At 33.8% G+C, this 15,321-nt stretch overlaps 1 protein-coding gene across 1 annotated transcript in view; it reads right to left on the bottom strand.

Moving 5' to 3' along the window:
• The window catches only part of LOC124353838 (kelch-like protein diablo), a 63,484-nt gene extending 48,899 nt beyond the window's left edge, over window positions 1-14,585 (bottom strand). The window contains exons 1-2 of the mRNA XM_046803859.1: window positions 14,360-14,585; window positions 12,493-12,607 (exon numbers count right to left, since the gene is read on the bottom strand). Coding sequence (XP_046659815.1) covers window positions 12,493-12,607; window positions 14,360-14,544 — 300 coding nt within the window. The 5' untranslated portion in view covers window positions 14,545-14,585. The remainder of the gene's footprint in view (window positions 1-12,492; window positions 12,608-14,359) is intronic.
• Window positions 14,586-15,321: the final 736 nt, after the last annotated feature.

Below are 15,321 nucleotides of genomic sequence, written 5' to 3' on the forward strand. Positions count from 1 at the left end.
GAAATTGGATGAATATGTATTAAGGTCAAATGCATTTTTTACAAATAATAATGATTCAATTGAACCCAATAAGCCACAAAATTTAATTAAAAAATCCCTCTCTAAACAGGATAATGCTTCTCAAACTCAAAATCAGAGTAGTTTTAGCCTTGAGCTGCTGGCCAATGAGTGGCTGAAGGATGACATAATTAAACGGTATCTAGATATTGTGAACTACAGTGTGAAAGAACTGGACATTAGCACGATATGTATCAATCCTGTTATTAGTCATGCTATCAGGTGCTTTCCTGATATGGAATTTAAAATATCATCGCTTAACCTACAGGAAGTGAACTATGTTTTCATCCCAGTAAATGATGCAGCACCTAGTAACACAGTGGCTGGGTCACACTGGAGCTTATTGTTCTATCAAAGGTCTGTGAACACTTTTTACCATTTTGATTCAATGGGACAGTATAATATAAAGGCAGCAAAAGAAATAATATCTAAATTTACAACACTTAAGATCTTTGAAAACGCTAAATTTGAAAACATTCAATGCCCTCAACAACACAACACTTTTGATTGTGGAATTTATTTATGTCTGTTTGTTGACTGGCTGTTTAGAGGAATAATTGCAAATAAAGTGTCTTACTTCATCGCCAACTGATCAAGATTTTTGAGGATAAGTGAAAGTGACATTGTTTCTAAACGATCTTGTCTAGCTTATTTGTGTTACAGAGACCAGCACCTGCAATTTAACCCAAGTACAATTCAAAAGTTGTAACTGGGAACAATCAATGAATCAAAGTGTCCAGATGTGAACGATAATAAAACAGGACAAAACCACAGGGATGGAGATGGTCAGTGGAGAACTGTTGGAAAAAGCAATATACATAGGAATAGTGCAAACAATAAATCACTAACTAAATTTGCAATCCCCACATCTAACCAATATGACATTTTGGACAAAATTTATAATAAAAAAGACTCTGTTTCGAACGATGATCCCATTAACGCCACAAACGGGTCTAGCAAAGCTAAAGATATGCAAAAGGGGTCTGTTTCCAATGAAAGTCTGCATAAAAAAAGAAATAAAAGTCTAGAGAAAAGGATAAAAATTGAGTTGTTTGCAGACAGTCAAGGTCGAGAATTACCTGAGATTATTGGCTCCTGCAGTAAGGGTTTGGTGTATGTAAACGGACTAATTACATCTGGTGCCACAGTCGGACAAGTTTACAGTAATGCTAAAAAATCTCACAGTGACCCACTTGTCTTAATAGCAGGATCCAATGACATTGTCAAAAAATCATTTAAATCGATATATGAGACAATGGAGAGGGATCTCCAAATTCTTAGTGAGGCCAGACCAGTTATAATTACTACGATCCCACCTCGCTATGACATTCAGAAAACTGATCCTATTCAGGATGAAATAGCATTAGCCAATAATTATATAAAGGAAATTGCTGTCAGAATGAAAACTGTTCAACTTATTAATTTGGACGATTTGAAGAAAATCCACTTTTCACGATGGGGTTTACATTTGAATCTTAGGGGCAAGAGAAAATTGGCATTCATGATTATACAGCACCTTACTAATATCAAAACAAAAGTCAATACAAGAAGGGAAATTTTTAAAATCAACTCGATGGCTGACTTTCCCCCCTTGGTGCCTCCGAAGGGAGCTGCAACATGCACTTCACCTTCTGTGCAAAAGTCTCATGAGGTTGGTGAACATCTCAAGCCAATTCACGTTAATGAGCTGAAGATGGAGGATGTAATCCAAAGCTACCGATACAACAAGGAAGTAGCTTTTGCTCATTGTATTTCAGCGGACTTGAACAATATCAGAAGCTTAAGTGCAGGAGTAGCAACAGTGTTCAAAGATCAATTTGGCAAACCAGCACCCTCTGACTGTGTCTCTGACCACCTCTCAATCCAGAGGATAGAAAATGGTGCTACAGTTTATGGTTTAATAACTAAACCCCAATATTATACCAAACCAAATTTAACGGATTACAACTTGGCATTTGAAGAACTTACACAGGACTTTAAGAAAAGAGGTCTAAAGAAATTAATCTGTTCCCCAATGGGGTGTGTCAGGGACAGAATTTCCATTGAACATTTTGCAGCTAATGTGATGAAGTTTCAACAAGCCACGGGATCTCATATACAGATAATAACTTACAACGAAAATTCAAACCACAATTTAAGAAATGGACTTTCACACGCAGACTTTTTGAAGGAGTTGAGACACATCATCAGCATTCATCAGGCATCATTCGACAGGCAGCGAGAAACAAACCAAACATCAGATTTGACTTTTGATGACTCTTCAGCCTTGGAAGAAAGAAATGACATTCCACACGCAGGACCAGTGCAGTTGACCACCAGTTCTATATTAAGTGATAGTGGAGAGTCATTAGATCGTTCTAGTGATATCAGTGTTCACTTTGAGGAGGAATTGTCATCTGTTAACTCTTTAAACTCCTCAGTCATTCAAAGCCAGACTACGACTTAAAAAATAATGGTAAAAATAAGAATATAAAAATTTTTCATCAAAATATTCAAAATTTACAATTTAGAATTGAACCTTTACAAATTGTCTTAGATGAAATAGATCCGCATATAATTGTTTTATCTGAACATGACATGAAGTCTCATGATATTGACAGACTTAATATTAACAATTACAGAGTAACATCATATTTTTGCAGAGAAAAATCAAATAAGGGAGGAGTAATAATCTTAAGTAAAGAACAAATTGAGTGGACACAGGTGGCAATTCGTCTTCCAAGGGGTTTGTGTGAGGAGAGACAGTTTGAGTTTTGTGCAACATTGTTCCTTTTTTAAAATTTTAAGTTTGTTTTAATTGGTCTTTACAGGTCCCCCAGCTCAAATGTGAATGTATTTTTGGATAAATTAAGTTGTCTTATAGATTTAGTTATTAAAAAATATCCATATGTTATTTTAGCAGGGGACTTAAATATAAATGTTTTAAAAAATAGTAGCGAACATGTAAAACTTAAAAATATTTTGAAAAGCTTTGATATGAATTATGCAGTAAATTTCCCAACAAGAGTATTCCAAGGGTCTGTATCAGCAATAGATAATTTCTTAACTAGTTTAAAAAAATATCAAATATTAGTAACTGGAGTAATAACTATGCTATCTGACCATGATGGTCAAGTATTAGAAATAGTGAATACATGTAGAAATAATGTAAGAAATAATTGTTTAATAAATATCAAGAGGGATTTTTCAGAAGAAAATATGGTAATGTTCAAAGAACTATTAGAGAGGGAAACGTGGCAGACGGTTTTTCTTTCACCTGTGCATGAAAATTTGGTATATTTTACAGTACATTCATCAACTACTTTAATATATCTTTTCCAAAGAAATGTTTTAAAACAAAAAAAGTTCTGAATAAATGGATAAACCAAGAGTTAAAGGAGGAAAAACAAAATATAATTAAATTAAATAAGAAAGCTCGAGTAAAAAATGATTTGAATCTATCTAAACTATGTAAGCACAAAAATAAAATCTACAAAACAAATTTACTGACAGCTAAAAAAGATTTCTTTGATCAAAAAATTAAAAAGTCAAAAAATAAAAATAAAACTACTTGGAATATAATAAATTCAGAAACTGGTGACAAGTTAAAGAGCTTTAACAACATCAAAATTAAAAATAATAACCGAGTAATTGTGAATCCACTGAAAATAAGTAAAATTTTCAATGAATTCTTTACAGGAATGATATCTGCCAATGTAAATACGGCCAATGGCACCTGCATAAACAATAATCTATCGGTCATTAGTGGGCAAAATTTATTTGGTTCTAATTTTGAAAAAATGTTTTATTTAACACAAACAGATGAGATGGAAATCCAAAAGATAATAAACTCTTTTCAAAACAAATTTTCAAGTGGCCATGATGACATCCCAATGACAATCATAAAAACTGTGAATAAACAACTGAGCAAAGTATTAGTACATTTAATAAATTCATCATTTATTTGTGGTATTTTCCCTGATCAACTCAAAATTGCAAAAGTTATCCCAATCTACAAAAAAAATGACCCCTTGGATATTAAAAATTATCGACCAGTATCACTGTTGCCATCACTATCAAAAATTTATGAAAAAGTAGTTTATAGCAGACTTATGCAATTTTTAGAGAATAATGATATTCTGGAGACTATTCAACATGGCTTCAGAAACAAAAATCAACAATCACAGCAGTGGTAAGCTTTATTGAATCAATTATAGAGGCAATAGACAGAGGAGAAAAAGTAATAGGAATTTTTATGGACCTGTCTAAAGCATTTGACAGTGTGAATCATTCACTGCTATTGCTGAAGCTGCAAGAGTTGGGTATAAAAAACAATGCATTAAGTTGGTTTGAATCATATCTTTCTAATAGAAAACAATTTGTTCAAATTAACCACATTACTGAAAAAAATTATGTAGTTAAATTTCAATCCAACCTTGAATCAATAAATGTAGGGGTACCGCAAGGCTCCATTTTAGGACCTCTCCTTTTTTTGTGTTATTTAAAACATAGCAAAATGTTTAAATTTTGAACCTTATTCAGGACTTTGTCTCTATGCTGACGACTCTAACTTGAAAGTTTCAGGGAAGACAGTAGAAGAGATAGAGTTACTGACCTCAATCGAATTGTATTGAACAATTTTTTCAAAACCACAATTTAACTCTAAATTCTGATAAAACCAAGCTTGTAAATTTTAAAACAAAACAATCCAATCAAATTTTAGATTTAAATATTGAAATTAATGACAGTGTAATTGAGAGGGTTGATCAGATAAAATTTCTAGGATTATTGGTTGATAGTAATTTGTCATGGGATGAACATACTAAATTGGTTTTAAACAAAATAAATTCAGGCCTATTTGCAATTCGAAAGATGTTACATTTGTGTAGTTTGGAAACTTTAAAATTGATTTATTATTCTCTTATCCAGTCTCACATAGCCTATGGCATTTGTGTATATGGAACAACAAAAATGGAAAACCTCATGGAAATATTGAAAGTCCAAAAAAGAGCAGTCAGAGTCATGTTACATCTGAATTTTAATGATTCTGTCAAAGAAAAGTTCAAAGAATTAAAAATATTGACCGTTTATGGGCTATTTATTTATGAGTGCATAATGTTCCTAAGATACAACCCACTAAGGGATCAACATTATTTTATTCACTCGTACAATACACGACACAAAAATGAGTCTAATTTTCCAAGTTACCGTCTGGAGTTCTACACAAAAAAAACAACATTTGCAGGAAATAAATTTTTGAAAAAGTTACCAGAAGAAATTAAAAAAGAGGACAATTGTAATATATTTAAGAAAAAGTTAAAAGCATTTTTGACAGGTTTAGCTTTGTACTCTATAGAGGAATTTGAAAAGGGTATTTTTTAATAATAACAATTGATTTTTAGATTTAGTTTTGGATGTAGTCTTTATTTTATATTATTGAAACTTGACACTATTCTAATGTAAGAAATGTACTATATGTTTTTGAATAAAGAATATTTGACTATTGAGTATTGACTATAAATCAAAGCAATACTTTAAAAGATCATGTGGCTGATCCTTTCCTATCGTTTTATTGTCCGTGATGTCCCTCTGAAACCTGTATTCTCACAGGTTTATTCAATGCTGTTACTTGTGCATTAGTCTGATCCACAACATCAAAGATCTGTTTTTATACAATCAAAAGTGCTGTGAAAAGTATAGAGTCTTGTATCAGTTGTGCCACAATGCCAAATACAAATAAATATATTAAATTAAAACAAAACGCATTATTCCAGCTATCCTCATTATGGGTTCTTTACTAATAGAACATGCTCAAAATCCCACAATGAGTTTTAATTCACTAAAATTTAAATTTAAAAATCTTTTCACTATTAAGATGGACAGTATTATTACTGTATAATTATTGCACCTAACTGTTCTTAAGTGCAGTAATCCATACTAATCTCTGTTTGCCTATCTACCGCAATAAAGATAAGATGATACAGAAATTTTAAGCCCTCATACAGTAGTTTTCTAAAAGTAATAAAGTTATTATTCAAATAGTTTTGTTACCAATTATCTAACAAACTAGACTTCATAATTTCCTCGACTCTTTTACAGTTTAGCTGTAATAATAATAATAAATCAACATAAAATTTGTATATGTAAACAGCCAAAAAAATACAGTATATTTTAGTAAAATCTTCATTTAAAAACACAAATCCCTGTTTATACACAAAAAACCTGAAACACTTGATAATTTCTAGACTTGTCAATAAAACATATATGGACTGTAATAATATGTCCCAAAAGTTGAATCAAACAAATTATTTACAAAACAATTTAGACGGGACAATAACATTTCTCAACACGTCCAAATATTCATTATCTTCCAGATTGTCCAGAAGGCCACTCTCTCTCAGACTGCATTCCAGTTCATCTATTGAGGTGTGCAGGATATCTGGGCTCATGGAAGGGCTAGACAGTGCTTTATAAGCCGCTTCTGCTTCAGCTAGGGCTTTGTTAAATTTTTTGTGTTTCTTAAGTCCTCTGTCAGTGGTAGACCATGGATGTGAACATCGTTAGAGTATAAAGACAGACAAGATTCTTTTACTGTGGCTGTCGTGCGGTCGCCAAAAAACATAACAGAATATTTTGATGCTTTGTTTTCATGTTTTACTATTTCCATTATTGTGGCAGGCCAGTGACGTATTTTTAATGATGAGAAATTAAAAATGGCCGCTAAGATAGGAGCAGCTCTTCTAGAGGAAAATAACTTTCTGAAAGAGAAAAATATTAGGCTAGAAGCTGCACTAGAAACTCTAGAAGGAAAGATTGAAAAGATGGAAAGTGAAAAAAATAAGTACATCAATAAAATGGAAAATCTACTATGGAATATTTCTGAAATGGAAGCTCAGCTTGAAAAAGAAAAGAAACTTCGCTTGGACACACAAGCTACTTTTGAGGAACACGATAACAAACAAGGAAAACTTATCAATGACTATGTAATGATAGTTGCTAACCTAAAGAACACAATTAAAAACCTAGAAAAGAAAAGAAATCCTCAAGAAACTAAAAAAACCAGAGCCACTTGCATTTAAGAGCAATGAAACTCAGACTGAAACTTTCTCACACCACATCCCCCAACCTACAAGCTGTCCTTCAAACATGCTGGTGGAACTTGCACAATTAAAGGCAAGGCAAGATAGTTTGGAGAACACAGTGTTAGGGATTTGACAGGTCAAATTCAAAATACACATACCAAAGTACCTTGTAGATCAGAAAATCAAATGATGTGCACAACACGAAACCACACAGCAACTCAGGACACTATGCAGGCCAGACCAAATCTTACTCCATCTAAGAAAGGAAAAAAGAACTGCTTCAGTGTCTCATTGGAGATGGCTAAATACAGAGAAATCCAGAAAAAAACAGGGTATCTGGAACAGACGACAATCACCCAGACTACACATGGAGAGGAGGGCCTTAAAGTGATGGATGCGGAAGCAGAATCCTACACAGAGAATAACCATTTGATGACTCAAAACACAATAAGTACCTCTAACAAATGCATCGTAAAGCCTCCTATCACTTCTTCACTCTTGGCACATGACGAAACATATATGGAATTCTTTGACAGAAATATAGAACACTACAGGGCAACTTTAGAAACTGCAGGAGTTAACAGGGAAGATATGAGGGAAAATTTTGAAATGCCAACTGACATCACCACACTGAATGACAATTGCACACCACCGGCAACAATCAATACAACCGGAAAAGAGTCACCTTTTTTAGACAGAGGTCACTAAACAAAAAACTGCCACAAACCACGAGTCTTCTTAAACTCAGAACTGAAGAAAAATGCAAGACACTAACAGTTCTCCATCAGAACGTAGACAGGATGGCAAACAAAATACAAAGAATAAACCACGAGATCAGCACTAGAAAGCCGGACATTTTCATCCTCACAGAGCATGGTATGAATAAAGACCATTTAGAAAACGTACGACTATCAGGGTACTCACTAGTAAGTGGTTTCAGCAGAGTCAATCACCAAAAAGGAGGAGTCGCTATATATAAGAACGATGAACTGGGAAATAACATATCAAATCTCAGCATTGAAAACCGCAGTATCGAACTGATATGTGAGATAGCATGTATAACTCTCAAAATAACAAAATCAAAGTACCTTTATATTCTTGGCATTTATAGAACAACTAGCCACCTCGACACATCTATAGATATGCTGACTGACCTGCTGGACGATCTCCCAATGCAGAATAACCCAGTCCTAATCATGGGAGACATCAATATCAACTCTTTGAAAGAACATAATGAAAAAACCAGATTCACTGAATTCCTTGCCTCCTATAATCTGTGCAGACTTATACTCCCTGCAACAAGGGTCACACATAATACTGCATCCTCAATAGACTGTGTTTGTACAAACATAGTACAACATAACATCGACGTAGAGGTTGTGCACACAGGCCTCTCAGACCACACTGGACAATACTGCGACATAGGAATACCAACATGGGCAATAAAGACGCTGACCTCCAGTGGCAGACATCTCAATAACAGAAACCTTGAACACCTCAAGCAGCACCTGTCAACCCAGGACTGGGAAAGTGTGATCTCAGTGAACAGTGTGGAAGAAACCTACACCAACTTCTCCAATATCATAGCTTCTGCACTAAACACAGCATGTCCATATAAAAGAACACGAACAAGGCACAGCACTAAAGGAAGAGTAAAAAATGACACCGAAGCTATGGTCATGAGACAAACCTTCCAAAGTACATGGCAAAAATACAATCAGTCCGGCAGAGACGAGGACAAGAGAGATGCTGTAGAAAAGAAAAAGATCTATGACCTGAAGCTCAGAGCCCTTCGACGCCTGGCTAGTGAAGAGCACATACAACTAGCGAACAACAAGAGCAAGGCTTTGTGGGACATTATAAATGGTGAAAGAAGACCAAAGGGTGTACAGGTGTCAAATATGCAACTACGAATCAGAGGGAAATTGGTAAATTACCCCAAAGCAATTGCTGGCCACATGAACTCATACTTCGTGAACATCGCTAATGAGACCCTTAAAGAAAACAATGTGGTATCTCAACTGCCTTCAGACGGGAATGATGTTCTGAGCCTTCAAACTATGTCCCTACAGCCAACTACTCTCAAAGAGGTCCAGAAAATTATTGACTCTCTAAAACCCAAAACAATGGCAGGAAATGATGAAGTATCAGCCAAACTTCTGAAATACTGCAAAAAAAACTTTCTCCTATTCTTGTCCACATAATAAACAAATATTTCTCCCAAGGAATCTTCCCATCAGCTCTAAAAAGCGCCAAGGTATATGCTAAACACAAGAAGGGAGAAAAGACAGAAACCTCGAACTATAGACCAATCTCATTGCTGTTAATCTTCTCTAAAGTAATTGAGAGGGTTGCTCTTGCAAGACTGTTAGGACATCTCGGACTGCTGACAGACAGACAGCATGGTTTTACTGGCGGAAGGTCTAACATAACGGCACTTATTGACCTGATTGAACATATTATAGACCACCTAGAAGATGGGGACACTGTTGTTGGCGTACTGCTTGATTATAGAAAAGCATTCGACTGCCTGAGCCACGACATGATAATTAGGAAACTGAATGCCCTTGGAATCCATGGTGTGGAGGCCAAATGGTTCAAAGACTACCTGAATGGAAGAAGCCAGGTAGTAGAAGTAAAGCACACCCTGAAGGAATTGACAACCATAATTAAGTCAGACCCACTTCACATCCAAAGAGGAGTCACACAGGGATCTGTTTTTGGACCGGCCTTATTTGTACTCTTTGCAAATGATATACCACAACATCTCCAAGACTATGCCTAAAGTATTTTGTATGCAGATGACACAGTGCTGCTCACTGGAAAGAGAAGCACAGAAGACCTTGAAATTGCTTCATATATTACATTGAACATAGCGGCTGAGTACTCTTCTGTAAATGACCTCGTCCTTAACAAATCTAAGACAAAGCAGATAGCTCTGGGAATAAATAGAGAGAAAATTTCAGAGCTCCCCAGTATCACAGCAACCAACGAAGTAAATCACTTAGGGATCGTGATAGACGAAAAGCTGTCCTAGGAGGGGCAGGTAAACAAGCTCTGTCAAAAACTTAGCTCAGCTATCTTCGTTAAAAACAGGATCAAGACAATAAGCACTCAAGCAGCCAGCAAAACCTCATATCATGCACTGTTTGAGTCGCACCTGCGGTATGGCATTGTGCTATGGGGAGGCTGAACAGCAAGAAATATGCAACACGTACTGACCCTGCCAAAGAAAGCTGTAGGAGCAATATCTGGGCTGGGCACAAGAGACAGCTGTAAACAATCTTTAAAGACCTAGGGATCCTCACTGCACCCTCACTCTACATCCTGGAGACAATAATGTATGCCTCTACACAAGACCTGCCTAGTCACCAAGACAGACATGCTGCAAACTATGCATTACCTCCACACAAGACAGCACGCTACGAGACGAAGCCAACCTATGCTGGAGCAAAATTCTTTAACCGCCTACCAGAAGCACTCAAGAGTACCAGCCGTAATCTGCTCAAGAAGAAGCTAGCTACCTGGCTGCTAGGGAGATCGCTCTACAGCCTTGAAGAATTCTTGACCTGGAGAGAACATGAACAGTGACCACTTAGTATCCTCTGCTAACTTAGTATCCACTGCTTAGTATCCTCTGACAAATTATTCAAATGCTTCATATCGTATACTGTTTGACACCAATTCAGATCTTGAAGATCTTGTATTAAGCCTACTCAATAAACTCAATATTAAAACTACTTTAAAATTCAATTAATAAGCAATTTGAACATATTATAATTAAATGTTAATCATCAATTTATTTATTCTCTTTCTTGAACTAAAACAACTTAAACCTTAATTCCTAAACATGGATTGATGTCATATGTACTTATGACCTTGATGTTATTTGACATTCATGTAATGCAAGTCATCAGCCCATCATTTGAGTCTCTCTTGTGTTCATTTCTTGAATTATTTCAACCAAGTAACGATTAATATTGTATACAAAACAAGAAAAACATGTTCATTTTGTTTTTTATTTTTTCGTTCAAGTTGTTTTATTTAGTTTAATAATGAGAGATTAATTAGGGTACTGTCATCTGTTGCAATAATGGTGGCATGAGTAAACAGAGCAGCAAAACTAAGTTTACAGTGAATCTTTTATGTTAGTGAATTTATGTTTCTTTAGAAAATTGTTTGGGACTCATATATTATCACAAAACTGTAATAAGTTGTAAAATTGATAGATTAAAACAGCAAATTCGATCACTGGATGGACAATGTCTTATCTGACGATTATAATTTTGCGCATAAAAAAATAATAATATAATAAAAAATACTACTGTACTATGCATGTATTTTGAGTATCATTATGAGTATTTTAGTGAAAATATCATGAAGATCTGACAAAACTTAGTTAAGGTATTGTGTTTTTATGCCAGATTTTTTCATAAAATGTCCTGCTCACCATACACACTAAAACATCTATATTAAAGGGCTGTTTAGTGTTAAGACTAATGACATATTAGAAGAAATAAAACATTTATATAACAATAAATATTAATTGAGCATTCGTAATTGATTTGATGCATAGTTTTTAGAAAACTGTATCGCTCACAGATACATACTTTTAAATCTGTGTAAATTTTGAAATACTTAATACTTTTATCAGATGTTTGGTAAATCACATTTTATTGCTGGTAAAGAAGTTGTTTAGTCCTCGCATATGACTGGGTAGCATGGTTCTGAAATGCAGCTTATTATGAATCTTTGGAAAATAATGACAAGAGAAATTTGAATGCTAAAAGTCTTAATCACAGAATCTCAGAATAAGCTAAAACATATTAATCTATCTTGAAAAACTCTATGGCAAACAGGACTGTTAACTTTGCTTTGTTTTTGTATATAGGAGTTGAGTTTTTTGGCAATCCCAAAGGTACAAATTTTTCATCTAGAACAAAAACATAAACTAATGCTGTCACAATTTGGTATCAGTTTGAATGCCAAGAATCTTGACAATGAAATCAATTACTGGTGCCTAATTCAAACCAGTCTGAAAGTGACTAAACAATATTTTGTTATGTAGTGTTTATATTCTGCTGACAGATTAATGAAGAGGACATTTTTTTTTAATTTGTATGTAAAAAACTAGAAAGTGACTGGAACCAATATAAAGCAAATGTTCTGTGAATGAATTTCAGAAACACGTGCATGTAAATTAAAATGAAAGGACAAAAGTTGGGTCTTTCCTTTTTTTTAAGCTCTTTTGAAAGCTAAGGTACACTGACTATTACAATACAACTGCAATATTGTTTTGGTCTGTACATATATTATTTTTACTACCGTACTCAAATTTTTTCATTAATTTGTAACTATAGTTAATCAAACTTACTATAATGGATGAGGTGTAAAAAAACTTAATAACACTCTTCATAGCATCATAGTCTACATCGTGAATTGTGATCTCTCTCTGCCCTGTCTCCTTGAGCCCAGCGCAGAACATTCCTCTGCAACAGAGTATCATTATAATACTTGGCAACAAGGAAAACTCTGACATTTTATGGAGACAATACAATACTGTTTTAACGTTAACACAGTAAATAGTATAGTTTAAACTGTTGTAGCACAGCCAGGAAAGTTTGAATTTTTTTGCAAATTGCTTGAGCTGTTCAGAGTTAAAAGCTCTTTAAACTCGAACATTAGCACACAAAATTTATATTTTTTGCTGTGAATTTTGATACATAATAACAAAAAGGTTTCCTTCCTAGTACTCCATACTCCCATACTTAAAATAGAGGCTGTACAGAATGAGATGATCCTTGCCCTTGAGAAGAAATAGGAGTTCGATACGTTTTGTAGCGTCAGGATGTGCGCTTAGTATGCTGCGCTTTCTGGTTGAGCTTATATGGTAATATACGTCTGACAAGAAACATTATTCCTCGCTACCTAATATTCCAGTTATAATCATCACAAATTTAAAAAGGCTGTTTATTGCGTCAAAGGTATTTTTTCTTCGCTTAAAGCCTAATTGTGGCATACTTAGGAAGCCATTAGTTTCCAAAAAAATTACTAATTTGATCATACACCAAAGTTAAAATAATTTTGACAGTATTGGTATATCAGATACTGGGCAGTAACTATTTGGCTTGTTCTTGGGCTCCTTCTTATAAATAGGAGCTATTTTAAGTTTATTTGGGGAAACTCTCTCAAGTAGACAGAGGTATAAACAGTAAGAAATGGTTCTGCTAAAGTCATTATCATCTGGTTTATAAAAAAGTTGGATATATCATAAATACCACAGCTATTGCAGTTACTCAGACGCTTAGCAGCATTTACTTTATCATTGGAAGATATACTGTATGTTTCCAAGTAAAAGAAATAGCTGAAATGAAATGTTTCTGAACATACTTTATTTTTGTTTAATATTTTTACAGAATTTATAATGAAATTGTTAAAATCATAAGGAGGTATACCACTTGTTACTCTACTGTCCGTCTGTCCACACAATACCTCAAGAACAAACTAGCTAACTTATCAGCTTCATTTCTACATAAAAAATATTACTTGCTGGGATTTGGGGAAACGTTAGCAAAAATTTTTACATTGGTCTTATGGGTAACCATGATAACAGGAAAATTGAAAAATAAATTAATTTATAAACAAACCAAGAGCAAATGTATATGACATTATAACATGTGATCTAAATCGTAACATGTATGTAGCCTAATGAAATGAGTTATAGGTGTGAAATTCAACATGTAATCTTAGCGAAGCTTGTTTTATGATGTGTTGTACTTCTATCTTGTATATTAAATTAATGTAGGCTATGTTATTAGCAATTCAGTAGTTAAATTCTGTTATTCAAAATATTAGTTTATGAGATATAAAATGCATGTCCACATACCGTAATCTACCGATGGAATTTACAAAGCAATAGGGTACTGCAAAATTTCTCAAATACAGGCCAAACTTTAAAATGTCCGACACTAAAATTTTAGGGTTAAACTGTACAAAATACATGTTACTAAGAAAAAAATACCTGGTTTCCTAAAGGAACAGGCTGTTTTTAAAAATATTTTTGTTTATGTATTTCTTTTAAAACACAATAATAATTTAAAGTCAAAATTAATCAATTATGTTCCTTTTTCACGTATAGTTAAAACTCACAGTAAATATCAGACAAAGGAGAATGAAGAAGATTACAATATTATATAATGTTGTAACTTTATTTTAACTTAAAACCCAAGGCCCTAACTTACCTAAAATATAAGGAAGCTGAAGCAAGTATGGATTTATGAGCTTCAATTTTTTTACCCTCTATAACAAGCTCAACATCACACAATATATTGTTCTCATATAAATATGTTGCTCCTTCTAATATTGATCTTGCCAATAACTTGTCTTCATAGTAAAGATTTTCTATTGCTTCAGACGTAAGTGCCATCTTATCTTTCAGATAGTCTAGGTTATGTCTCAGATTGAGTTGTGGTATATAGCAGAAATCAACAGACGACATACGGCTGATAAATCAGCTGTTACAAAGTTTACAATTAACACAAGTTGTTAATATCAACTCAAAGACTTCTAAACCTAAATGCTGAACCATTTTTGTCCCTAAAATTACTTCTCTTAGACAAACAATAAATCCCACACAGTGAAAATTATAAAAAATTGCAGCTAATGGTTTTAATATACAGTCAAAGCCAATGTATAAATCACTAGTTGCAGTGACCTAGAGCATACGAAAACAGTCTGGCTCTCGCGTACTCCATCACCCGCTGGACGCCTTATCCGCTGCCAGCAGTACTTTCTTGTAATTCTGAAATGTATTTTTTTTCTTATTTTAAAGTAATTTATAACACGTTTCGAAATATTTTTAGTCATTTTCTTGGCAGTCTAGTTTGTGTTACTCTGATTTTAAATAATTTTACATTTAATTTTAAAGTTATTATAAAAAAGTGTTTTATACATAATTTTGTATTATTCTTTTGAAGAGTTCGGAATGATTTTTAACACATTAGACAGAGTTTTTAAATAGTTTTGAAATCATTTCCCCACTAGTTTAATTTCTTTAATTTTCCTTTAAAAAATTATTTTATAGCTCGTTTTGAAGTAAATTCAAGATAAATTTTGTGCATGATTGTGCATCATGTCTTGACAGATTTTTAAACAAGTTTTGAAATCATTTTCCCACAAAATAATGTAGTTTCTTTGATTTTCT

This window comes from Homalodisca vitripennis, chromosome 2 (assembly GCF_021130785.1).
Source record: "Homalodisca vitripennis isolate AUS2020 chromosome 2, UT_GWSS_2.1, whole genome shotgun sequence".
In the NCBI taxonomy this organism is placed as follows: Eukaryota; Metazoa; Arthropoda; class Insecta; order Hemiptera; family Cicadellidae; genus Homalodisca; species Homalodisca vitripennis.